This window comes from Gavia stellata, chromosome 24, assembly GCF_030936135.1.
Source record: "Gavia stellata isolate bGavSte3 chromosome 24, bGavSte3.hap2, whole genome shotgun sequence".
Taxonomy (NCBI): Eukaryota; Metazoa; Chordata; class Aves; order Gaviiformes; family Gaviidae; genus Gavia; species Gavia stellata.
Genome location: NC_082617.1, coordinates 9,815,942 through 9,842,745, shown reverse-complemented (window position 1 = coordinate 9,842,745; position 26,804 = coordinate 9,815,942). Strand labels below are relative to the sequence as shown.

Below are 26,804 nucleotides of genomic sequence, written 5' to 3'. Positions count from 1 at the left end.
CCATAGGGTTATGGGGAGTGTCCGGCACTGCTGGGATAAGCTGAAATAAAACAGCCACAAAAGCAGACTTGGTACTTGTCTCCAAGAGGCAAGGAAGGAAGGCTGAAAGCTTTTTCTTCCTGATAAGGTTGGATTTACACCTCAAGGAGAGCTGATAGTCTGCATCCTATAAGTGACCAAGACTGTAACTGTGTTTCCTCGAGGAATAGATAAAGCAAAGAAAGGCATGTTGGCTAAATACAGTGCAAAAGGTTAAGCAGAAGAGAATTTGCTAAAGCTGAGCTTGCTTTTAGTCTCAGCTGATGGCAGCTCCTGAGCTGCGCACAGGGAGAAACCCCTGCTCGATCCCACCCCGCCTCTCTGCAGCACAACAGGAGCTGAGCATCCTCTGGGTCTGATGGCTCAAGGCACTGGCAGCGCCTTTGAGTACATGGAAAGACATCACCTGCAAGTCCCAGGAGCCACAGGCTCAAGTCTTGGGGCCACGGCACAAACCCCAACCTCACTCAACCCACCGAAGGACAGCGCTGGCTCGGCGGTTGCTGCTGAGTGAGCGGGGGAGTACGAACAAGGGAAGCTTCCTGCTAGTTCTGGGTCGAGAACCTGAGAAAATCAGAGCGTAACTGAATAAATTTGGGACACGAAGGGTGCCAGGAAAAAGCGTGAGCCGCATCAGACAGCTCCTTCAGAGCTCACCACGCTTCATGAGCATCGTTCAACATGCCTGCTATTTTCCCATTTCCTTTTCAAACCCAATCAATCACCCTGCCCAGCAAAGTTCATCCTTTTCTTATTGTTCCAGCAGCAGCATTCAAGCATGCAAAAATCAGAAGGAAAACCAACGCACCCGATTTTGGAGGAATGAGAGCCCCAGGGAGCATCTGAGCTCAAGTACACTGACATGGGTTGAGCAGCTCAGTAGTGGGGGAAGAAGGCGAGCTCATGGGGTTGCTAGACCATTCATCTTTGTTTCATTAACAGCAAGTGCACGGCACCGGTGGGTACCCCGTGTTAACACTTGTAAAAAGCAGACAGGAGTAAAACCTTGTTAGCAAGATTCCCAGTCAACTGACCTCATCCCTCAGTGCAAAACAATAAAATAGGCTAATTTAGCCTGTAATAAAAAGCCCTACTATCTGAACTTCACAAGAGATGCACAAAGCTCTGCTGTCAAGAGCCCCATTTCTTTGATTTAAAAAGCCAACTTTAAATAGAGCAAGCCGTGCTGGGAGGTTCGCAAGCCTTTTGTGTCCTCTCAAGTGTGTTGCCGCTAATAAATTTCACCAAGAGATAGCTGCCCCCAGCCCCGGCGCGGGCTGACAAAGGCAGCAGCCAGCTCTGCTCCCTTCCCTCACTCAAGTGTCTATTTGTTTCACTGTTATGGTTACACAAAACAGCCAAGCCTCTCTCCTTCCTATGTCAGCATCTGCTTTTTTCAGCAAGAGCAGCGATAACGAAGATACCATTAATTCCCGCCCCATGCAACAGCTACGGATTTTCCATAAAGCCTTTGTAAGAGTGAGAACTTACAATTACACTAAGAGAGCGGTTTAAAGACTTTACCAGCCAAGTCATTTAGGTTTTTAAGACTTATTTTTAAGTAAAGAAGTATCTAAGTCAGGGAGCAAGTCCGTAACGCACTGGCGTGGCTTCCAAGGAGAGGTCACCAGCACGGTGTCCTCCGGCCCCAGCCACCCACGGTGGGTAAAGTCCTCTTTCGGCGTGTGAACAAGTTGGGCCCATCTGGGCACACAGGGCTCAAAAAAGTGCTCCAGCAACTGGGGTGGTTCTTAGCATGCAGAGGGCAAGGCCCAGTTGTGCTTTCCTGGTTTGACAAAAAATTTGAAGCGCAGAAAAAAAAAAGGTCAATTTTTACCTGCAAATAACCAATATTTCATCCATCAGAAGGGCTAGTTCTTAAAAAGGGGAATAAATCACATTTTGACCTTTATTCCTAGAGCTCCCCGTGAAGAGGAAGAGGCAGGACAGCACATTTATGAAAATGATTGTGAATTGTGAGGCTTTTATTTGCTCCACCAAACAGATGTAAGTGCTAACTGTCAGGACCAGTAAGAATCTGTCTGACATTTATGGTAAAGCCATTTACGCCTGATGACTCATTTGCTTTACGGATTAAGTTCCATCAAGCCAGTTGAATTCAACTCCCCAGCCAGCTCCCAGACAAGACTGGAAAAGCTCTTCTGGAGCATTTTTTAACACTTATTCTATATGTGTGCAAAAATGTCACATCGCTTCCAATGACATCAACTTCAGTAACTTGGAGAAATCGCTGTGGTTCAACAAAACAAACAGCTGGCGAGGATAATCGGAGTGACTTCATCTGGCATTGGCAGCAGCTCCATAAATACCGGGATGCTTCGGGGCTGTCACTGCAACGCACCGATAATTAACCGGATTGTTGTTTTACTGCATTACCCCAGAAGTCTTAGAGACTCTCAACGTCCATAAGAATAAATACCGATTGATGTGCCTTTTTGAACTCCTACATTTAAATTAGATAACCACAGGACCAGGATGTACAAATGTAACACACGCACCAAAAAAATCTTAAATTATTGGAAGCAACTGAGATGTTGCTAAGTTTTATTACGACAAACTCACTGGTTCCATAAATGCAAACCTGGTGGGGTGGCTTAATAGTGGCAGAGGTTCAATGCAGCTCTGTGATGAAGTGTAAGCTTAGAGATCCACCAGCGAGCTTCCAAAAAACCTAATCCCTGTCTTGAAGACAGCCTGCCAACCCTCAGATGTTCCACTTGATAAAACCTGTCATCAGCACTTGCCTATGGATGGAGGCTGTCTGCTAAAGACACAGTGGCTGCCCTGCTCCAGGGCTCCGAGCGGCTCCTTGTCTGCAGAGGTTGGAGTAAGAGTGGTATCGGAGAAGTCAGTGAAGAAGGGAAGCAAGGGGTCACCCAGAGCTCACCATGCCCCCGGCTCTGCCAGTGCAGTGAGACTCCAAGTCAGAGGTACGATAATCGCTCAGAGCATCGGTGCATCCTTTGTTTTACTGGCATCATCCCAGCTTCCCTCGTTTAAACACAGCTGCTCCAGAAGAGAAGCCAAACTGCAGCAACAGGGTCAGACGAAGCCTCATCACCCCCACCGGCCCCTGTACCTGTGTCCTGAACCCCTCTCGCTGGCCAGCCACGGACAGGAGTGAGCTCACCAGATGGAGCAAGTGGCACTTAAAAGGCATCCTTTGGGCTTCCAAAAATTTTGCACTACAAAATGGGAAGGCAATAGTTGAAGGTCTGGCTCAAAAAGAAATAAAAGGCTTGACTCACACGCAGTCATGAGTCAGCTACAAAGAAATACTTGGTGGTTTGGATAAATCCAACCCGGATGTTTGCTTCCCCATCCTGCGCAGAGGGGCTGCAGGAACAGACGGGGCAGCTTTGCTGCAAGACCTCTGCTATTTCCCCTCCTGGGCTCCAGTTACTGCAAGAATGACTCCCTCTGGCTTTTGGCACTCAGATAGGAGCCTTTTCCCAGCCCTCGTTAGAAAAAACAGGTTTAATTAAACAGAAAAAGGGTAGAAGTTTCACCAGAACCTCTCTTAAGGACTGATAATAGTTTCTCTTTCTCACTGTATCTCCATCTGGGAAAGGAGGTACCCTAAGAAACCCTGCGCTCACGACACGTCAGCCTCGTCCTGCGTCCCCACCCCAAAGCTAAGCCATTAGCATTGCTGATATTAAACTTACAGAACACAAACTACAGTAATTATTTGGACAACGCGCACGCTTCTTTCCCTGACCACAGAAACAAGAAGAAAATAAGCCCTTTAGCTCAAAGGTAATTAACCTTCCCAGTAATCTTCAACCTTTATATTTTATAATCCCAGGGAGGAACCCAATTTCCTATCATGCGAGGATCCATTAACTCGCCATCAGCCCTGGCCGCTGGCTTTGAAGGAGCCAGACAGGGAAGCGCAGTCCCCTCTTCTATGCCTCTTCCCCAAGCCCTGCTACCCTCCGCTCCGAGCCATCCTCAACATCCAGCCCCGCTCCGATGGATGGAAACACCATCGGGCAATGCCACGTCATGCTTCCTCCAGTCGTAACTGCCAGATCCACAGGTCAGCCGCTCCGTGGCTGTTTCTTAGAAAAGAGGCTTTTTAGAGCAAGGGGCTGTATTTCGTATGTGTTTGCAGAGACTGCAGCGCGCTGTAGGTCTGTCAGCGTAGTATCGCAATACAAATTATGAGCAGTTTAGCAAAGACTCCTTACTGGAAGGGAAGGACAAGCGATTCTCTAAGAGAAGAACAAAAGCCAGATGGCTTTGCTAATTCTGGAAAGCTCTCCTGAAGAAGCTGTCGCTCTGCCAATACCCAAATACCAGTCAAGGACTCGAGTCATTAGCAGAGCAGGAGACACTAATACAAGGTTCATTTCCAGGCAGCTACTTCCCCCCCCAGCCCCAGCTCCGATAACCCCGCAATGTAAATAACGCCCTACCCTAATGTAAGCATTCCCCCAGCAGCGGCCACAGCCACAACGCTGAGCACCCTCTGCGCTTGCCGGAGCAAATGCAAAGCAGAGCTTATACCAAAGTCATTTTTTGTTTAAGTGACAACACAGAGCTAATTCCCAAAGACAATATACGCAGTATTCCTCAGCAGTATGGATTATTTACACAACAGCACTTTACAGGCGATGGACGGACCCGTCCAACATTCCAGTTTCCTATCCTCAATGGGTGAAAGATTTTCTTGCCTTTCCAAACAGCTGAGTTTGTCAAACCCATTAATCATTGCCGACTTCTTCTTCCTGCCACTTTCCCCAGAATTCTCACCAAATCCTGGCAGCCCAGAGCCCCTTTGCTCTCTCCAGTCCCATATAACATCTCTACAGTCACCCCTTCCTCAGCCCTCTGCTACCCCTGTCCACTTAATCACATCCTGCCCTGAGAGCTTCTCGTGTAGGGACTGGCAATGCCCTGAAGAGAACAGAAAAGGGACAGGATGAAAAAACCTGACCAAGCTCAAATGGATGTTTAACAATGGGGCAAGAGCCCAAGCTGAACTCCAGACTGGCCACCCGGACCACACGGTCCCATCCTCCCTGCACCGGCTCCCGTTCCCTTCCCTGCCAACAGCGATTCATCCCCAGGCACTTTGCCTAATTGAAACCTCCATCCTTTCAGAAGAGCCATCTAATCACCAGTTTAAAGATCCCAAAAAGCCCTGAGGCTGCTTTATGCTTTGAGGCAATTGTACTTCACCTTACTCAACCTTGACCCCGACTGACTGACGCGGCCGCAGTGCTCGGACAAAGTATTACATGCCCATCGCTGTTTGTTACCCTGCAGTTCCCACCATGAGCCATAAATGAGCATTGCTTCCAGTGGGCGATGTGTCTTTCCTAGGTAAAAGGCAATGCTTAGACCTTGGAGGACAGTTTTTGCTCAAAAATTTACCAAATGGGTGGAAAAACCCAGATAAGGCAAATTAGCAACCTGTCATTTAATTAAGATCCAGGAACTCAGGAGACACAGGGCAGAGAGAAAAACAATCCTTAAGAAAGAGGCAGCTTGGAAACCAGGTGGCATTGGCAGAAGCACAGAAAGCATCAAATCTACAAAGTATTTACTGCAAGGCTATCATAGCAATGGGTTTCTCCCGGATTTTTGTTTCAGAGCTGGAAAAGGCATCACGGGGACAGCGCAGCATCCCTCAGCAGGTCGGCCCCACGCAGCTCTTCTCCAGCCGGGGCAGGACCTGCAGAGCCGGGCTGCACCAGAGGCACGGCTGCTGGTAGCAAGGGGGATTTTCTCCAGCAAGTAGGAAAATTTAAGCTAAAAAAAACCAAAAAAATCTGAAGGTAGGCATGGCCAACACAGCAGGAACTGGACTGTGGTTTAAATCTCTTGTCCTTACAACGCCGGCTGAGAGGCTCCCACAGGAGCATCCCAGGTCAGGCAGCGCAGAGCAGGAGGCAGAGTCCGTCCCACGCACGTACCAGGGGACGCGTCCAGCTTTCCCTTGACTCATGTCTGGTGCTGCAAACCACCAGACATCAGCTGCGTGCTCCATAGACTGTGCTGCAAAGCGGACAAGGACTTTTAATAACCATTGCAGCTAATTGCACAAGGGAGCAAGGACCCACCCAGGGGAGAAATGACTCCTCGGCTTCTGTTTATCCTCACGCCTTACAGCCCTGTGCAGGCGGCCTTACATCAGTCGCTACAAACATGGTAGCATCACTGTCACACACTGCAGTCCTTTGGAACAGAATATTTGCAAGCTCTGATTTTCTCTTCCACTTCAAGCTCCCTGCTAACCCAGGTCCCTCCTAAAACCGCTGCCATCCCCGGGGCCAGCGCTCCGCTGTCGATTTGTCCACATTCCTCCTCTTCCGAGCGAGGACAAACACCGTAACTCTTTCGATGGGACGGGAAGGGACGCCCAGGGCAAAGCAGCAGCCAAGCGGTAGGGACTGCAGGAAAGGAAAAGGCAGCCAAGATGCCTTAAAAAATAAAGCAAATACAAAGACCTGCTAAAAAACACCCAAAGAGACAGATATCCTTAAATCAACAACCATCATGCTCAGACACTCAGCTCCGCTGGCTATTTTTATATATTTATGTCTGTTAAACAAGCCACAATCTATCTGCTAGGATTTTCGCGTATGAAGCAATCAGTTATGGACAGGGAAAGTGGGATGCGACTGAACGGCTGCCCCTACTCTGCGGCCCCAGCCTGGAAGGACGGACGGACAGGGAGAGGGGCCGTGTAGACTGGTGTGACAAAAGGCTGCTTTATATTCCCTCCTTCTCTACAGCCCTGGCCAAGCACTGTGATATCATAGGCAAAAATAATATGGGAGGTTGCTGCAGCTATTTTGCAAAGAGGGGAAAAATAATAGCGCACAGTTCAGGTCTTTAAAGGCAAAAAAAAGAAAGAAAAGAATAAACCACTGACAGTCCCACCTCTCTCCACCCCAATAAAGAGAGGACATTACTCTCAAATTTCATTTTCCTATTGCAAATATAAAGACTGACCTTACAAAATGAGCATTTTTAAACTTTTTTTTTTTTAAATTGTGTGTTCTGGGCAGATGGTCTGAACCCCCCCAGCAGATTAGAAACATATGTGAAGAACAAGGAATCTAAACCACACGTTTTTATTAAACTGCATGACTTCTAGTTCAAATTTCATCACATTGAAGCAAATATTTTCTCTCTGAAGTAGCAGCTGCATGTTAGGTTACCCATAATAGATGTTTCCTATATGTACACATATGTATACATGCACGCAGGTGCCCATACATGCGCGTCCCATGCTTGCTGATAAACTTTATAGATGTCAATGTGAGACCACATGGCTGAAGCAGCTTTTGCAACTTTTATTTTAAAATCAAGCTGCCTGTGCACACACATACACAATTTAAAAAAAAATTTAGGCTGCAAGGGTTCCAAAAATCTCAGAAATACCAGATTTAAGGTTGCATACCCTAAATCTCTCACTATGTACAGACATATTAGCATTAGTATTAGCGTTAGCATTACAGACATATTAATAGTCTTTAGTTATTACCCAGGAACATGATACTTTTCCAGAGTACTTCCACATCATGTGGCACAGGAGTGACAGGGACGCTTTCCTCCTCAGCCCCTTTGCACGCTTCTCTAAGCTCTGCTTTGCAGCTGCAGTGCGCACATACGTGTTTTGCACATATAAGCATGTATATTTTAAGTGTGACATCTATAGGTGCAGACGTCAAGCACTGTTAACTTAAATGAGCTCCTCCACTGAGAGGAGGGAAGCATCCAAATTTGGGTACTTTTGAAAGAGACTGACTTCCTAATGACTTAGTTTCCACTTCTGGCATGGGGCAGGCACCCTGCTAACGCCTGACATATCCCCAGCAGCTTTCCTGAAGCCAGGGCTTAATCCTTATCCCCGGCCTCTTCCTGCGAAAGCTGGGACACGTCAAACACAGCTATCGCCGGGTGTTTACAGAGCGCCTGACCGTCACCTCTGGAGCAGAGCACGCATTTCCCGCTGGAGCACTGACTGCACGCCACGTCCGCAGGGACAGACCCTGACCCGGCCAGCACAGCCTCAGGAGCCTGCACCAGAGGCACTGATCTTACCACAAAGCAACCTGCAGGCAAGGGCAGGCTCCCTGTCCCACCCAGCCCTTTGGAGGCCACCAGTGCTCTCCACCAGCCTTGAACCCCTCCTCTGAAGGGCTGACCCAGGCCAGCTTGAAGCCAGCTGAGCCTGTGCCATTAACCCCTTCACCAGTCACCCAAGCCAAGCCCTAATAACTTTGGGATTTCCATCACCTGCAGCAGATGCAAAGCCAAGCCACAAGACCTGCTCATGGTACCCGCCAGCGCTCTGATTTCAGCCCCAGCAGTGCAAGAAGCCCACACACTCAGCGGGTGAACACCAGCTCCAAGGGGACCTCAGGGCTGGAGGATGAAGAACTGCGTCCATCTACAAGGAGCAGCCTGCTGTGGCTCTCCTGGCCAGCTGGCGACCATCCCCAGCTGACACTTCTCTTGAGAAACCATTTACAGGTCTCCTGCAGTAACACCTTCCCCAAGAACAGAAAACGGGACAGGAGCTGCAGTCCCTTGGCTCGCTGGGACCAAGTCACCAAAGGCCCCAGAGGTTCTCACAGCTGTGGGATGGAAACCTTGCAATGCAATCTATCTAGACCATGCTGCTAACCAGGCTCAAGTGGAAGAAATAATTCCTTTGCTGGCTTATTTTTGAGTTGCTGGCTGGGCAAAGGTGTTCCTTCTTTTTTTTCTCCACTCTTCTGAAAAAGAGGTAAAAAACCTGACTGCAGAGAACCCTTCCAGAGTGACTCAGTTTTCTTTGGCTGCTCCAAAACTCCCATGAACATGGTAAATAGTCTGACTCTTTTCCCCTCTCCAGTTTTGACTGAAAAATAGGAAACCCAATTCTGAGAAGAGCTGGAATGAGAGAAAAGCAGGTTTAGACTCTTCACGCAGGGCCAGCTTGGCAGAAGAACTTGGCACACTTGCACCATCTCCGAGGGAATGTGCGAGATGTTAAGGTCAGACCTGGTGTAGATCCTTAGCAGACCTGATCTGTGCACGTTCCTCGTGCAGGGTCTTAAACGTTGCCTCCATTCAGCTAGGCAGAACCAGTTCTTGCATTTTTGCCAGCACAAGGAGCTAGAGCAGAAGTGGGTCACTCCCTAGAAGGATCCTACCTCAAGGAAATATTTGGAGTAGAACTGTTGTATGCATAGCCGGCATACACACCTTCAAAGAAACAACTCAGCCTTCTGGCCACCTCTGTAATTACAACTGCTAGCAACTAAATATTCACCTCTCCTATGTATACCAGAAACCACATTGAGAGTTATTTAATTTGAAAGTTTAAGCTAACACATGAGGAAGCATTCCCCTCTAATGAATTCATTAGGATAGCAATGCATTTTTTTGGCTGGTTTCCCCTGAAAGCAAGCCATGTGTGATCTCTTTGTGCAGCCACAGGTGTGTCTGCCTACCTCAATAACTCTTGAATCTGATGGCTGATTTCAATCACTTTTGACAGAGGAAAAAGGCTCAAGATAATTAAACTCCTATAAATGTCATGGAAACAGACAGCAAGGTAGAAGAAAGGCATCATCCAAGTTCATTGTCTGAGGAGAGGCTTTGCAGCGAGGTCACACCTGATCAGATACAGGCATGCACAACAAGAACACATCTCTAACATTCCTACTGTAAGAAAAGTTTAAGCAACCACGAGGCAAAAATTAGAAGGACTCTAAGACCTGACTAATCTTAAGGCATCTCCGAACTTCCCAATTCCCACAGTAACTGGAAAAAGATGAGCTGAAGCACCACAAAATAAGTAGTTCTTGCATTTCTGCCTATACATGGAAAACACCCTCTTTCTCCTCTATTTTCCAGACCCAAGAAGAATGGAGGAAAAACCAAGCATCTCCAGGTCTCAGCTAGCCAGCTCCCCTGGCAGCTCTCAGAGGAACATCCCGGGACACGGCAGAGCCCAAGGGTTTGCTGCTACCTGCCATCAGATGCCGGCCACGTTCAGGCTGGCATTGCCACCCAGGCAACCTCTCTCAAAGAGAGCGGCTTATCCATCTGCACAGACTTGTAATCATTACTGGCTCTCCAGCAAACACACTAGGATCAAACCCTTAGAGCTATTTTTTTTCCCTATATGACCACACAGCAGCTTGTCGCTCTGTGATTTCTGCCTTCAAACTCTTCATTTGGTAACTTAAAATCAGCATTTATGTCATACTCCACACAAATTACAGTGTGGATCCCTAAAAATAGAGGCCCCACAATCACCATGTGCTCTGGTGTCACTGTCTTTACATCCAGCCCAAATACGACCTTTATAGCGTGGTCACTATACGGCTGTTGGTTTTTAGCCCCTCCAGATTACAAACGCTTAGCCAGGAATAGCATAAATCTATAGGACAGCTTTGAAAGGAATGCTTTAAAAAACTGCTCAAAAATTGTACTGCCAAGTTCACAGGTATTCTTTAATAGACACACCCACCATCTGTTTACAGTATTAATAGCACCACCTGAGAGTGACTTCATAGTAACAGATTACTCAAAAAACCAAATGCTGCCTATCAGATACCTATCCAGAATTTAAACCTTGTTTTCTTTTTTCCTTTTCTTTAAGTTATTGTCTTATCCAAAGCGTTGACAAAATAACGAGTGTGAATAACTCCATGGCAGAACTTTTTCAAGCAGTTCCTCTCAATCAGGGCTGATTTGGCTCAGGTCTATTCACACGGTGTGGTTTTGTTCCCTAATTGAAGCATCAAGTCAAATTATGCTTCTGAACCCTTGCAAGCAGCAAATTAGACTATTAAAAAAATAATCTCTTAATACTCGCTCAGAAAGTTTGCTTCCATGGATATGCTTAAGCAGGGCAACTCAGGGTGCACCTGGCAATGGGCTTTTGCAACCGTAGTCTCCTCTCGACAGTCAAGGAAAGATGTTTTCATGCAAGGATAAAATAAGGGGACAGCGGGACGAGGTGGTGCTCTCCCTGACAGCCATCGCAAACGCCCGGCGTGACAGCGGGGCTCAGACCCCGCCGACCAGCAACGCCGACTGCTGGGACAGCCTGGGAAGGTAGCAGAACCAGGCAGAGTTCGGCTTCGCATCAGCAGTTACAGTAAAAAAAAAGCAAGCAAGCTTTTCCCCTCCTCTGCAGGCACACCCTGCTGCTCCCGGGGCGCAGGGGAGGAGCGGGCAGCAGCTTGCACCCACACCACCACTCGCCCTCAGGGTGCTAATTGCTTCGGTGGTGCCCCGAGGCCAGGGTGAGGGGACCAGCGCAGGTCAGCATCCCCTGGACAACAGCCCCACGGGCAGCATCCCACAAAACTCACATTCAGGTCCGCTGGAAAGCTCCATTAAGGGGTAGCCTGCGCATTGTGGGAGGCATTTACATAAAGGGAGGGTAGCGTCAGCCTGACCTTCCACTGTCCAGCATGGAAATTAAAAAACAAACAAAAAACCAAACCACAAAAGCCCAGCCCAGGCCTCTGAGAAATGAATAGGACAAAATGAATGGATGTCATTGTCTATCATGGTCTGCCAGCCCTTTAACCAGCAGTTAATAAAGCTGAAAGGGAGAGAGAAGAAGATGAAACAATGAGCAGTTTTGAAATAACACCCTCATTTTGCATCCGGTGTATTCCAAATAACACTGCCTTTCTGAAGCATGCACTCAATATCCTGCGCTCCATAGAACAGGCTCAAAAAAGTTATTTTCTCCATTTTCCTCATGGCGTTCATTAGGAATCCCTAGAAGAAACGCACGTCCCCATTTCCCCTTGTCCTCCCCTGCTCTTTGAGCACCAAGTAGCCCAGGGCAGCCCAGCTCTGCCCCACCAGTGCCACCGCTCCGCAGGTCCCAGTTGTCACCACCCGAAGGTCATCCCCATTGCAGCAGGGCCCAAGGCACGTGGCCCGAGCAGCCCCACGGCCTGGCTGGTGTCCCCATCCGCAGTCTGAGGGGCAGCTCTGGGCAGTGCCCTTTTATCCAGGCTACGTTTCTCATACGGAACAAGGAAATTGCAGCGTTATCCTTGGAGAGGAGATGCAGCCTGGAGGGGAGTGTGCAGTCTCTGAAAACTCCACGTAAACCCAAATTAGAGCCCGCAAGGCTGCCAAAGGCTGCCCAGCCTTCACATTTCTTCTTGTGGTCGTGCAGACCTGACCACATACTCCAGTTCCCTGTTTTCTTTACCATTTCATTTAGTGCTGCATTTCCCCCATCCAACTTCATCTCCTGATGTCACCGCCTTACCAAGGGCTGATCACACTCTTCCAAGTTTCCTCTCTCCATCCAAATCAAATAATCCATTAATAACTGAGCTAAAGGGCTGGCTTTTTCCTATAGAAGTTATTTTTCAATGACATATGTGTGAACCATAAGGGATAGTTTAAAAACAGATTCTCCCTCATTACAAGCCGCGGCACAGCACATCGCCGCATTGCTCTTTTGTGTCCTCCCCCTCCGCGCTGAACGATGCCGTTTCCTGGCTCCGGTTTCACGTTGATTTATTTCCCTTTCATCTATGGAAAATTAGGAACGAGATCAGCTTCTGCTGGCTGCGCCGCCCACATGAAGCTGGATACGCCAGCGAATTGTAAGGGGGACTCTCTCACAGTGGAAAATATGTAGTAAAGTGAAGCTCTTGGCTTAAGTTACACATTTGAAAACTCACTGTTGGAGCTGCGCTGAGCCAAAGTGGAGGCAGTTGCTCAGTTTTTACTCAGCCCTGTGTAAACAGGGTCGCGGTGGCTGCCTGGGAGGTGTTGGTCCCAATGACACAGAAAGCGTCGGGCTTTGTTCCCACCCTGGCTACGACGGAGGTGGAGACACGAAGGGAAAGGGAGGGTCTAGGGAAGGTGGTGAACAGTCTCAAGAGAGACTCGAGGAGGTCTTGGTACAGAACAGAAGGCAGCTGCAGGAAAGGAATCCAACCCAAGGTCTCCATCAAACATCTAGCCTTGACCATCCACGATGGTCAAACACAGATGACATTTCGCAGCTCCATCAGACAATTCACACCACTGCTACAAGGGCAGGAAGAGCAACCAGGGGCAGCCCCACGCTGCTGCTCTGGGGATTTCCCATCCTCTCCCCCCCCCCCCCCCCCGCTCCCTAAACACTTCCCAAACTCCAGTACGAAACCCCAGGCGAGCCCTCCGACAGCTCCACAGCCCGTGGCTCATTTTGGAAAGCCTCAGCCTTCCCCAGTCTGGGCTCACTTCCATCGCTGAAGGGTGGCTCTTTGCTTCTAGCAGCACATCAGGGCTTCCTGCTCCCATCCCACAACAGCTGGAGCTCTTCTGAGTACTAAGGTACATAAAAGCTGCACACCCCTTGCTTTTACCCCATTTTTTTCCTCATAGCTGAATTAATCTGGAAGCTGAGCTGCCGTTTTCTCAGCCCCACAGACAGACTTTCCATCCCCCGACTGCCACAACCCCAAGTTCCACCCTGAGGGTTTTATCCTCAGCCCTCCACACCGAGGTGGCTCAGCATCAAGGGTTTTGTATACACAGAGGCTTTTAATCAGGACTTGGAATGTTTTCTGCCCCAGGAGGTAAATACAGGATCCAGGTTTTATGGATTAAAGGGAATGGGGGAAAAATAGACCTGGCTGCCAAAGTTATCTCAGGATATAAGTGGGATTACATGCTTAGCCATGGGGATATCTGCTGACACACTCAGAATTTGACTTAACACCAAATTTTGGTTGGGAAAGAATTTTCCTACATTTGGCCAGCAACAATCACCAAACCATGGAGCACTGAGCAGGACACATCTGCTGGGACCACCCGAGAAGGAAGCTTTTGTGCAGGTTCCTGTTGCTATTTCCCACCATTGCTGCAAATTTGGCCAGTGCTGCTCAAGAAAGAGCTGAAAATGGATAGCTGAGCTAGCGTGAACTTGTAGGCATAGCACCTCTCATCCATACACCTTTCTCCCTCTTTCTCGAGGAAACTGAACTGTCTCCTTTGTCGATGTTCACACACCTCTCACCTCCGTGCTCCAAAGTATTTCTGCAATTATGTTTCAATGCTGCTAATTATCCATGAAAGATGATTTGTTCTTTTCTATTCCTGCAAGAGAACCTCTGTGCAGCATATCTCCCATCTCAAACTCAGCATTCAAAAAGTCTTGCGTTTAAAAACACAAAATCCTGCGTAGCTCCCATAACAAAGCTAATTGGGCACTACCCAAGCTTTTCATCCCAAGAGAGGGAGCTGGGTTTGTACACCCTATGGCCTGAAGAGTAGATGCAAAGTTCAGCCCAGAAATGTGGTTACCTGAACAAAACCCACTACGGAACAGGAACGGATGCAGCGTGACCGGCGCAGCCAGCAGTAGCTGAGCATCACAGCTCAGATGTCAGTATTCCGAGCAGCAAGCTAGAAGAGGGTAAACATCATTTGCAGATAAATTTGCTTATGCAAGGCATCAAAGCCTCAGGAAAACCTTGCTATGTTTGCAGACATTCCAGAGCAGAGAACAGCGCACAAAAGTAATATTCACCACAAATTCTCTCATCTCCCCACACATTTCGCTTCAGTGGCCAAAGCACTGTTTGTTCAAGCAGACTTGACCTCCTGAACCACAGCCAGTATGTGGCTACGTGTGGAGAACAATGAGCCCACGGTTAGAGACTTTTTTCCGTGTTCTTGGAGGGAATAGAAAACACACATACACATAAATACACAAATCCCATCCAATACTCTGCACAACTCATTAGGAATACCCTCTTCCAGCTCCCATCCCCAGGGCGATGTATTTATTGTGAACATACACATTCGATCCCACTCGGCTCTGTCGAAGTAAGTAGTACACCTGCATGCTGGGGATGTCTGGAGTGGGCTAGGATTTTCCTTTGGGCTTTGGCAAGCAGCCCAGACTGCCTCAAAAAAAAATAAAAGAGGCCTCACCATGTGTAAGGAACATGTGTTTCATTTGTTCATACCTAAATGACAAGGGAATGGGTTGAACACAAAGTCAACTAAAAGGCTTCTAGTTAGGCTGGTCTTTTCTATGCTGGGTTTGCTCTGTCCTTGCTGCAATGAGAGGCTATGTGCCTAAAACCCTAGTTTAGAGAAGTGAAGACCTCAAGCAGTGTCCTACAAAGGCAGAACAATAGTAAAAGCCCTAAATTTCAGAGAAACATCAGCTTGAGCACTGCCGGGTCAACAAGGATGCAAGCCCACCTCCCTGCCTGACCAGCTTGTGGCACAGCTCAGTGCTCACCATCCTCTTCCTCAGCACAGTGTCCCTCCCACGAGTGGCTCAAATCTGTTCTTCCCATAAGTTTGCTGCAGGATGCAAATCAGTCAACTTTTTTGTACATAGAAGACAGAGGATGCTTTCCTGTCGCAGGCTTCTGCTCCAGAAATTCATTTTTATACAAATAAGACTAATTGCTGTGTCACCTTCCGCAAAGAACAAGGTTCCCAAATTAGCAGGCACGGGGAAACATGCACTGATTCGGGCCGGTGGCACACTATCGCTCTCTGCTCTCAGTAATCACTTTTGCATACTGCACAGTGATGCTGCCAATAAAGTTCAGCTGGAAACTTCTCCCCAATAGCATGAGTATTTGGCTTTTCCCCCAGGCTCAAGCTGAAGAAAATCATCTTTCCCAAACATGTCTATTTGCCCTCCTGCTCAGTGGCTTTTTAACACACTCCAGGTCCCTTTGCGGTGCTCCTGAAGCCCCATCCTGCTGCCTGCTCCCAGCAGACATCCATGTCCACAACGCCACTGTAAACCTTGGCATGATGTCACTGGAGAGGAGCAGATTTCCAGCATTACATCATCCTGTCTGGGCTCAGCAATCAGCCTTCTGCACCTCAGAGTTTCCATGGAAGAAACCGAGCCCCCTCCTCCTCCCTCCCGCTATCCAAGGGGGGAAGCAAACTACAAACGAAGCCATCAGCTGAAAGAGTAATGACACTACACCTAACGGCATCCATCATGTGTAACGAGCCTGCCTGGGTTGCTGCCTGCCAGCATTTAAATGCAAAACTCTGCCAGGTGAATGTCAGAAACAACCAGACACTACTCTGCTCCCCAAACCCACAATCCCTGTAGTGGATAGAAATGGTTTTGAAGGATGAGCTCTGCCTTCCACAGACCACTCAGTTTTCCTCGTTAGCAGTTTCAACTTGTTACCCCACTCTGCAGGAGGTACCCCAGGCCAGAGAAAGTTGGGCTACAGCCTGCCTGTCCTCTCCATGTCACAGCCCAAGATGACAGCAGCGATGGAGAGCGCTGCGTGGTGTCACTCAGCATCCTTGCCCATGCCCTCCAAAATGGCAAAAGCTCATTCAAACCAACTAGCCTGCAGGAGTCTTAAGTAAGGCAGCCATCAGGCTACAAAACCTGCCTATTTGAACTATAATAATAAAAATAATAAAAAACAATAAAAAACTTGCTCATTTCCCACCTCGGTAGCCCCTGGAGTCATGGCACATCACTGTTATTGTGACCACTGTCCAGGAGCTGACAGAGAAGCCAGCGGTTCCTCAGACCGGGCTGAGGTCCCATGTCCTTCACCGGCCATTCACAGAAGTCATTAACCCTGGAATTTCGTGAGTGCTAAGTGCCCCACAACCTCAGCATTCACCATGCTTTGCTAACAATCATGAGGAGGGACCCCTCAACAAGCAGTTGCTCGGGGTTGGGTGCCTTTTCCCATTTCCAGACAACACCATCCCGTTGCGGCACTCAGGCTCATAACTGGTGAGCAGGGCTCCCTGCAAGCTGCTTCTCCCCACCAGGTTCCTCAGTGCCGTCTGATGTAGCCAGCACTCAAGATATTCAGCCTATACCTAAGAATTCTCTATTAAATCCAGGCTAAGCTGCACGCTTGCCCACAGGTTCTCCACAAATGGGATTGCGTAGTGAAGCATGGATTAAAAAGCCCTTACTCAGGATGGCACCAAAAGGACTAAATCCCCTTTCTAGACTAACAGTACACACCAGCACTGAGGCCAGGACGGGCAGCCAAGCACACCACTATTACACACTGCCAGGCTTCTAGGATTCCACTTTCTGCCAGTCTCCTTCCATACAGAGTCCTCCTTTTATCTCCTCTGCTGGACACAGGGACTGTAAAGTGCTTTGAATAACCATAGCTGCCCCTTATCACTACCTCAAGATCAGTATGGCTTAATCACAAAATCATTATAGGTTGGAAAAGACCTGTAAGATCATCAAGACCAACCCCACCATGCCCACTAAACCATGTCCCGCAGTGCCACGTCCACATGTCCCTTGAACACCTCCAGCGATGGTGACTCCACCACCTCCCCGGGCAGCCTCTTCCAGTGCTTCACCACTCTCTCAGTAAAGGAATTTTTCCTAATATCCAGCCTGAACCTCCCCTGGCGCAACTTGAGGCTATTTCCTCTCGTTCTCTCACTAGTTACATGGGAGAAGAGACCAGCACCCACCTCCCCACAACCCCCTTTTCAGGTAATTGCCATGGATCTCTCTACCTTATTTTTAAATTACAGCACATGCTGCATCTTACTGAGTGCAAAGATGCAGAGGAGGGTTATTCACATTAACTAACAGAGGTGTCCGAAATTGAAATCTGGACTCCCAGCAAACAGAACCCCATTTGACACAACATATCCCTGGGAGTTAGAAGCAGCCCCCACCCAGTAAGAGACATCCATTGCCTTGAAGGTAACACTCAACAGCACCCATCCGGAGATAAAACCCGTGCGGGTCCTCCTGTCAGACTGGGGCTTGACTCAGGGCAAACTGCAAGCAGCAATAAGAGCTTCCTAGGCATAATACATAACTTGGCCATATTAAAAGATTAACAGTTATGCAGTGCACCATTTAACATCAGTAAAAGCACTTTTATGTTCTGTTTGAACAATAAAGCATGTCTCCCCGTGCATTGTGTGCTATCGGAGGCCTGAAGGCATTTGATACCAGCAAACTGCAGTAATTGGCTACACACGTCAACGCACAGTTTCTTTTACAGTTTATGAAATGGAATTTACCACTGACAAAAGCAATATCAAAAAAGTTAGAAACATTAAATGTATGTATTTTGTAATCATGACTAATAAGGCTACATCATTACAGGCAACCCTGACCCAGTCACAAAGCTTGAGTGCGGTCCAGATGGCTGAACTGCCAATTACCCAGCAAATCTAAATGAAAAACAAGAGTTTGAGCAAAGTGTATGCAAACAATTAATCCGATGTTTCCCCTCAAACCCTCACTTGTCCTGCTGGCACCTGACAGCTAGAGGTCAGATGAAGTGGTGTCAGTTTAAGATTCAAACGAAACCACCTGAAGCACAGACTAACTTTTACAAGCTGTTTTGCAATTCTTATTCTGGATCCAGTCCTGCCCCTCCCTCGGTACAGACACACTGATAAAACCAGATGACGTCCCTGGGCACCTGTGTAAGACAATGCTGTGTGAGACCTTGCCAACTGGAGCCAAATATCACGTTTGGGGTTTGATTAGACTGACTGCAATGCTTTGACTCTGGCACAAAAATCTCACCCTTAATTGTAAACGCATCCCGAGGCATAATCTTCAATAATTGTAGACATTTTCTAGGCAGCATTGCTCTTCTGGAAAAGCCTAGTTCTGTGATTTAATCCATATGTCTCAAGCGCACCATTTCGCTAAAGAGGAGCCCGTTGAAAAAACAAAAGCAGAAGAAATGACGAGAAAACCAGCAACTAAATGCAGAATTATTAGGAGACTGGGGAAAGCTACAGACATCTTCAATAAAGAACCCTAACGCTGGCTCAGAACTTATTTTCCATCATCTCACACCACGGTATATGCTGGTGGTGTAAAACATCCACTCTTTGCACTCCCTGAAAGGCTCTACAGCAAAAGAGGTGAAATCAGATTTGGCAGGGCCAGGAAAGCAGGCAGCCAGAACTGTAAATTAGCTTCTTTCAGCAGTCTGCCGAGGTAGGGAAAAATACACAGGAGCATGTATCTGGTGCATCTTGATGAAGAAATTCACATTAGTAAAAAACCTAATTAATTTTTTAAAAAATGCTTTTTGAAGGTTAACAAAAACTTAATAAGCACGAGGTCTGCCCAGTTCCTTCCTGACCCTCTGGACTAAGCCCAGATCTTGCAGAACATGATGGGTTCAACGCCACACTCATGAGAAGCCTCACTGAGCTCAGTGGAGCCATTAAGATGCTTCTGGTTTGAGGATATTGGGGACCTTGTTGCTTCTCCTGTAAACTTATAAATAAAGCGTTCCGTGTGCTCCGTACCTTGCCACCGCTCTGTTTATATTTGCACAAGAGCCTCCTGCAAACAGGAACCGCAATGACAGCCGTGCCGGGGCAAGCTTGGGTCTAGATGTGAATCAGACACAGATTCAGAGCTGAGGCTCCCACGTACATTTGCACCCGTGAGCTGAGATAGTCTGCAAATATTGCAGTTACCACCAATCTGGCTTTCCCCAAAGCCCATTGTACTAGCAGCATAGCGATCCTCCTGCAATAGTAGATAGAGGCTATTGGATGTATTGACAGCAGATCTGCCTGTAAAAGGGGAGCCCTAAATCTCTCCATCCTCAACCAACAAAAAATAGCGTAAGATGCACCTACATGTGTGAGAACCCTATTTTCATTTGTACACCTTTTGCTAAAGCAAAAGCTATTGATCCAATCTTATAACCTCAGAGAAAAATAATGTACAGAAACTTTAAAAATAAGAGCACCTTCCAGAGCTGGAAATGCTACAGCCAAGAGCATGGGAAGGGAGGAAGAAAACCCTGACGACAGTGAAATGAAATCTGGGATTATCAACCACAGTGATAATTGTTTAAGTGTAAACAAGGCAGAAGATGAAAATAGAGTTGGCATTTCAACCCAAGAGCAACACAGCACCTGAACGGCCCCAATGTCTCAGCTAAGAGCATTGAAGCATCTATCCTGCTTTGTCTTGTTGCGCCTTGAAACATTCAACAGCCCTAAGAGCACCTCTGGCACCTTGCCCGGGCTTTCTGGCTCTCCCCAGCACAAATTGCTTTCTCTCCATTTCTGATGTCTTGATTTCACTAGTGGTCTTCAAAAACACAAAGGAGGAAAGAGAATAAAAAGCACCATCCTTTCAGCATCAAAGCCCAGCAGCGCACCGTATCTCATCCCAGGACAAGCTTTGGCATAAGCTAATAGCAAATACTTTGTCAGCCCCTCATGGTTTCACTGCCTTGGAAGAACGGTGTCTGCAGGTGTCCAAGACCCTCTCACTTTGCACCTTGTTTGGCAGGACCAGAGGAAACCCACTTGGTTTTACAGGACCAACTAGACCAATGAGACACAGTTATGGTACTCGGCTGGACAAAACAAGCTCCTCTTGTCTCCAGAGGAGCCAACAGTAAAAGACATAAACCTTACAAAGCAATATACACATGCACTGAGCTTTTCCACTTCGGAGAAAACTAATTTCATCTACATCACTACCAGACACTACTGCAAACCAACGTTATTTCCAGAGGGTCAAAACACCGGTTACACCTTGTGAAACAATCCTGCAAAATTTTAAACAGATAAACCAAAAATAATTTACATCAAATGTACTCACTCATTACTAGGGTACCCTCAGCAGTTTTACCAAAACCTACGTGGTTTTTTTAACCAATGTCCACGCCACAATTTTAACAACGTCAGTGCGAGCTCTGCCAGCTAGTTTCTGTACAGTGCTTTTGTGTGAGGCTGCTATGCTAATAAGAGTCTCTTCCTAACAGACCAGAAGACAAAATGGGATTTGCAGCAGAAATATAGAAGCCATTGCATATCTGGGACTTCAGCAAGGTCTGGACAAGTTTCATTTTGTCCCTCAGCCCATCGCTGTAAGTGCTGGTCTATAGAGTAACGCTAAGGAGTAAAACAGGGCTGGACCACATGCTAGTGCAGAAACCAAACTTCTCTAGGATTACGTGAGATGCTTCAAAATACCATGGCAAAGGGATTAAGTTCACCTAATCCAGCCCAGAGACAGTAGGCATTTACCTGCCACAGACATTGTGCAGCACTTCCCATCCATAAAGATCCTCCAGCTGTGGGCTATGGATTTCTCTGCTCACTGCTGTAAACCAGCCACTTCTGGGACTGAAACGCAGCACCAGCGACCTTACCAAGCCAGGACCTGAACTTTGTTTCAACCCACATCTGCTAAACCAGAAGGACTTCTTCAGCCCAGAACTGAATTGCTTTTCCACCAGCCAGCCACAGCAAACGGCAGGTTGGAAGAGCCAGCCCACGGGGAACTGCCATCCGCGGGGTCCTGGGACATGGTGGTCAAATAGGTTAAGCGAGCTGCATGCTATTTTGGCTAAACATGTCAAAGCCTTGCCAGGCTTTGGTTGGGGGTGGGAAAAAGACCATATTCGAGCCCGATTGCTCGCCCTGATGGAAGGAACAAACCCCAGGGAGATTAGGTGCTGTCCCCTGAACCCAACAACAAGTTGTGCGTGGAGCAGGAATTCCTTGGCATGAGCACCTTCCAAGGACAATCCCAGATGAAAGCCCACTAAGCACCCAAATAGCCCACAGCCATGGTTGATGGGTCCAATATGCAACAGAATTGTGCGTACAGCAGCCAAGTAAACCCTCAAGCGAGCAAAGCATTGGCCAACAAGCACTCAACTTACTCCCAGCTTTTACACCAGCACAGGCTACCAGGGATCAGCGCAAAGGCTGACGGGTCAGCCTGGGGATCGACACGCTGCTGCCAGCGGAGATGGACTCACACCTCCAGTGTCGTCATCCACACAAGAACTGATGGGACCCTGCACAAGAAGGTGACTCCCGCAATAGACGGCGGGCGCTGGACAGGCAGCTCCGGCAGTGCATCACTGCAGAGCGGGGCCATCCCATCACCAGGATGTTTTGGGAAGTCTCCCTGGGTTTCAGGCAGCAGATGCTTTGCTTTCTGGGAAAGGGACTTCCCCAAGCTTCATCCTCTCTCTGTTCCTAAACCTAACCATTAGACTGTGCTAGGACTTGGTTTCTAATGTATGTTTAAAAAAGCACACTGAAAGAAAAACAGTTAATGCCTTTAAAAATGAGATACATTCACACATCTTCTGACTTCCTTCCAGAGCTGCTGTAGCCACAGGAACCCTGCTTACTACAGCCTGCAAGCAGAGAGAAAGTGTTTATCCTTCACCATGAGCCACTTCTTTTCTCTTTCTCTCCTCTTTCCGCAAAAAGCCCTTTGCTGTCTCACAACAGCATCCTCTCAGTCACAGCTTGAAGCCGGCCACCACTTCCCAACCCCGGCGCGAGAGCCTGTCCTGACATTTGTAAACTTCTGTTTTGAACAAGAGCTCAGCACAAAACTTAACTTGTATAACCTAGGCTCCAGGCTTGGCCCCTTTTCAAACCTACCCGGCATTCCCCCAGCCGTACAGAGAGAGCCACACAGCCTCCGAACTAATTGAATTTTAATGAGAGGAAGTCATTTTTCCACTGGAAGAATGCTGTGCTACAGAAATATTTTGAAACTCCTCTAACCTTTCCTGCCAGGCTTTTTCTGCAGCAGAGTACAGCGAGGCAGTCCCCGTCTGGGCGCTCGATCGACGGATACAGCGGAGCTATTCCGCCTGCGACCCCAGCTAGACCTGGAGCTTAAATAATTACAACTTTCAAAACAAACCAGAAGCGTTTGGGGTTTTATTTGATTTCAGTCCTGACAAGGAGAATGTGAATTCTCACTACTTACAGCTCTTGCTGATTTGTGCCGAGACACAGCCCGTCTAAGCCCTCCCCAGCGCTGCCTTCCATCCCACTCCCAGCTAACTGGGTTATTTTAATTCCAGCAAAAGCAACAGACATAAGAGGCAGGCAACTCCACGGGTGCCCAAAACACTGGGGAATGTCTTGTTAGCTGAGGTTTGCAGAGCAGTTGCCTACAGCACAACAGCAGCTTCAGCTCATCGTTCTGCATTCAGTCCAGAAATTATCAGCTTTCCAGGAATACGTAACTTTAACAGTTTACTCCCGTTTCCCATTGTTCTGAGCCACAATTTTCCCTATATGGTTTCTGCTTAGGCTTGCAGAAAGAAGAAAGGAGGGGCCGAAGGAAATTAGGTTGCTGAGATATAAAGGAAATTAGGTTCTAGTCCACTGCCTTCATGAAACCTATTAATTACATTCAGTTTAAAGCTGCTGGTATCTTGATTAGTGTGTGTGTGGACACACTGAAAACACTTTGTCTGATGAGGTAACAAAAGAAAAAAGGACAAATACCAGAACTAGAGAGGGGGTTTTTTTTTGTATACATGCTGTTTAATATCAGTACCTATGTAATAAGACAGAGGAAAAAAATACTTGCTAATCATCCAGTTCTCAGTAAGTGCCTGCAATGATCTTGTAGCTGCATCTTGTACCCAGAACAGGCAACAGGCTGCAGCGGAGGGGAACGCTTGCTCCATTTTACCCCACCTCCCAAGATCAAGGAGGTTGCACAAGCCCCAGGTAAGTCATTTTCGGCAAGGGAGCTGGTGCCAGCCCCATGGGAAGGGCTAACAGTGGAGCTGGGAGAGCATTGCCGCCCATAAACGCGTGTTCCCTTGCCCGGCAGAGAAATCAGCAGTCCTAAATCCAGGTGAGCACTAAAAGCCACCTGGGACCATCTCAAGCTTTAGGGGCAGTTATGGAAACTGTGTTACTTTGCAAAATTAAGTAGTCTAAAGTGCAGGTTTCTTAACCAGTGTGGATGTGATACCAGCTTCTTTAAGCAGATCTACTGGATCCCTGTGTCCAGCAGCTCCCCAGAAAAGCTCACCGCTTTATAGAACAACTCCATTTAAAATACAGCAACCAGTGCAACTGCTGAAATTTTTGGCAGAACATACACCACTTGCGAAAGACACTCCAGTACCCATTAAACCCAGCTTTTACTTTCCATTTTAACTGTTAAACTTCCCAGGGAACGTCTATTAATTTAATGCAATTTAGAGATTCAGCTCTAACTCTGTAACCGGGATTTTGGCAGCAACGTTCAGTCCATGCATTTTTGCTCCGCTTACAGCAGACCAGCTCCCAGATGTTGGTAATGTTAAACAGACTGGAACTTTCCTTCCGAGTGACAGCGCAATGCAGACGAGAGCTGGCTTCGCTACGGCTCTAATTACCCACCGATAGGAGATGTTCCCCATCCCTTTGCTGGGTTGGGGAGGCCCATGAGATACAGCTCTTCCTCCACATAAACACAATAAAAGTAAGGAGATAGAGATCAACAGGTCTTAGTTTACACTCCATTGCACAGGCGCTGATTTTCAGGGAAGCAATTCTAGCTCGCAAGAAAGATCAGGGACAAGATTCTCATACACATGAAAGCCTCAGCAGTGCAGCAGACCACAGAAGTTGAGATTGCTAGTGAAATGCATATATTAAACTAGCTGCTGAACTATGGGAAGAACTTCTACCATATGTACCTTGTCTATAAATAATCCTCTATCTCTTTGCTTAAATCAGAGGAGCTCATGGGAACATTCCACCCATCACGATTTTGGTTTGCTTTTTAAAAGCAGTCGCTGTGTGGGAGGTGACAGGGCTGCCAAACAAGCTGTCGAGGAGAGTCCCCTTATGTCATGGTGCAAGAAACCAAGAATCAATGGCCAATGCACAGGAAAAGAGCAAATTCCTATAGCCCCAGAGTGAACTGTGACTTGCAAGGGAGCTGCTTTCCTCAGCCTTCATTTACTGCCCCTGCAACTTTACATAAACCACAACACAGGGATGATCTAACACCATGTAAGCCCCTCCCATGCTAAATGAGCCGAGAGCACAAGAGCTACAGACCTACAGAATCCCCATGCAGGGGCTGGTCTAGAACCCCAGCAAGGGTGTGAAACCAGAGAACCTCACTCCAACAGGTCACCTAGCGCACTATTTTCATCATTACTACAGAAAGTATTTACCTAGTCAAAAAAAACTTAAAAAAAATTAAATTACATACGGCAGTGTTCTATTATGCAAAAACCCAATACTAGTTTCAAAAATGAGCTGTAAATACCTTGTCAACCAGAACCCAGCTCACCATCTCTGTAGAACATCTCCAGAGCTGCTCATTGTCATGACTTACCTCAAAGACTTCTTCATCCAATATCCTTGTTCCAAATACAATGATGCCATTGACGTCAATGATGGGATGGTCACTTCGGTCCAAGAACTTGGTTATCTTCTTTTTACAGTCCAAAATCAAGGTGACATTTTTCTTCTGCACACTGATAGCTACCCTGTGCCACCTAGAAGAACACAGTCCACAGATGTGTTAGACAGAGCCTTGGGTTTCAAGAACAAGCTAATGATCATATAATAATGAAGCTTTCATAAAGCAATGTTCTGCAAACCTTCAATGCCAGCCATCATCTGCAAACACATGAAAATCATCCTTGGGCAGACCCTTAAAGACTTCATTTGAAATAGAAAGGCTGTACTGACAGATGATGCCATTCACTTCTCATCCCTCCAAAACAGGTAGGAGAGTGCCAGTTCTGGCTTCGACAAGAGGCAGAGAAAAAAACCACATGGATAACTCCCTGGCTACCCCCCTTTTCCACCCTCCTTATGTCCTGCAAAAGACTCTGTGTGGATTTTGCAAGACAAACTGATTTCTTAAAGCCCTTTGCAGCAAAAGCCAACAGTGTTCCTATCCCCGTAAGTGCCAGGCAATTTGCACTGACTAGTATGCGATTCGCACTTTTTATATACACAGTATTTATTCACCAAAGGGCAAAGTTCAAGAATGGGACATTTGTGTGTGTATATACATTTATAGATACATGATTCCTATTTTTACACAATGTTCAACATGCTGGTATTGATATAAACAACGTACTATTTTTTCCTTTGCGCACAAAGTTTCACTTACTTGCCATCTGCTAGGTTAATGCCTCTAAAGAGAGGATAGTCTTCTGGGCCTGGCTTTCCTGTATGGTCTTCATACAGGAATACAGGAGATCTACCCATCTCCACACCAATTTGCTGGATCCCTTGCTCATTGTAAATTGAGATCAAGAAGGACTGACCTCCTTTCTTCGCTTTTACAGTGGTTAGAATGGAGAAGTCCTCTGGGAATGGGGAAGCTGGAGTGGAAAAGCAAAGAGGTTAGTCAGGTTTCCTTGAAAATTCATCCCTACAGAAACAGTCCTGTTGACTAACGACCCACGGGGAGGCCACTGGTTTATCCCTCCAGGTGTGTGTGCATCAACCCTAAAAATTTATCTTGGGCAGCACCTTGGTTGCCAGGTGAAGAGCTGGCTTTCCCCCAAAGCCTGTTGCAATGCGGGGTTGGGACTGGGTTGTAACCCAAAGTAGCTGCACCAGCAAAGCCAGCACAGAGCCACATCCCACAAGGGCTACCTGCTCTAATGGCACATTAAAACCTCAAGCACAGAACTGAGCATCTCTGAGGATCATTCATTTATGATCAGAAAAGCCTTTTTCCAGCCCTTACTGCAATCTGTCACAGAGCCAAAAGCCACCCCACATTTGGACTTGCAATCAAAGGACAGCCAGGAGATGAGACTGTTTTGGGATGAGACCACAGTGCTGGGGAAACAGAGGTTTTAAAAAAAAGCTGTTGGTTTAAATCTGCATTACTTGCACCTAACCCTTTCTTAGTGTGCTCTAGAGCTTTTAAAGAGACAAGGCAAAACAACTTTGTTTCATATATTATGAGATCCCCAAATTAACTTAAGGTGTCAGAGGGACAGAGGAAGTTAAGCATCCCGTGG

General features: G+C 47.3%; 1 protein-coding gene across 2 annotated transcripts in view; it reads right to left on the bottom strand.

Annotated features, from left to right (window-relative positions):
- Positions 1–26,804, bottom strand: part of COL5A1 (collagen type V alpha 1 chain) — a 160,616-nt gene that overhangs the window by 89,693 nt on the left and 44,119 nt on the right. For both annotated transcript variants that reach the window (XM_059828941.1, XM_059828942.1), the window contains exons 3-4: positions 25,940–26,153; positions 25,151–25,313 (exon numbers count right to left, since the gene is read on the bottom strand). In XM_059828941.1, coding sequence (XP_059684924.1) covers positions 25,151–25,313; positions 25,940–26,153 — 377 coding nt within the window. The remainder of the gene's footprint in view (positions 1–25,150; positions 25,314–25,939; positions 26,154–26,804) is intronic.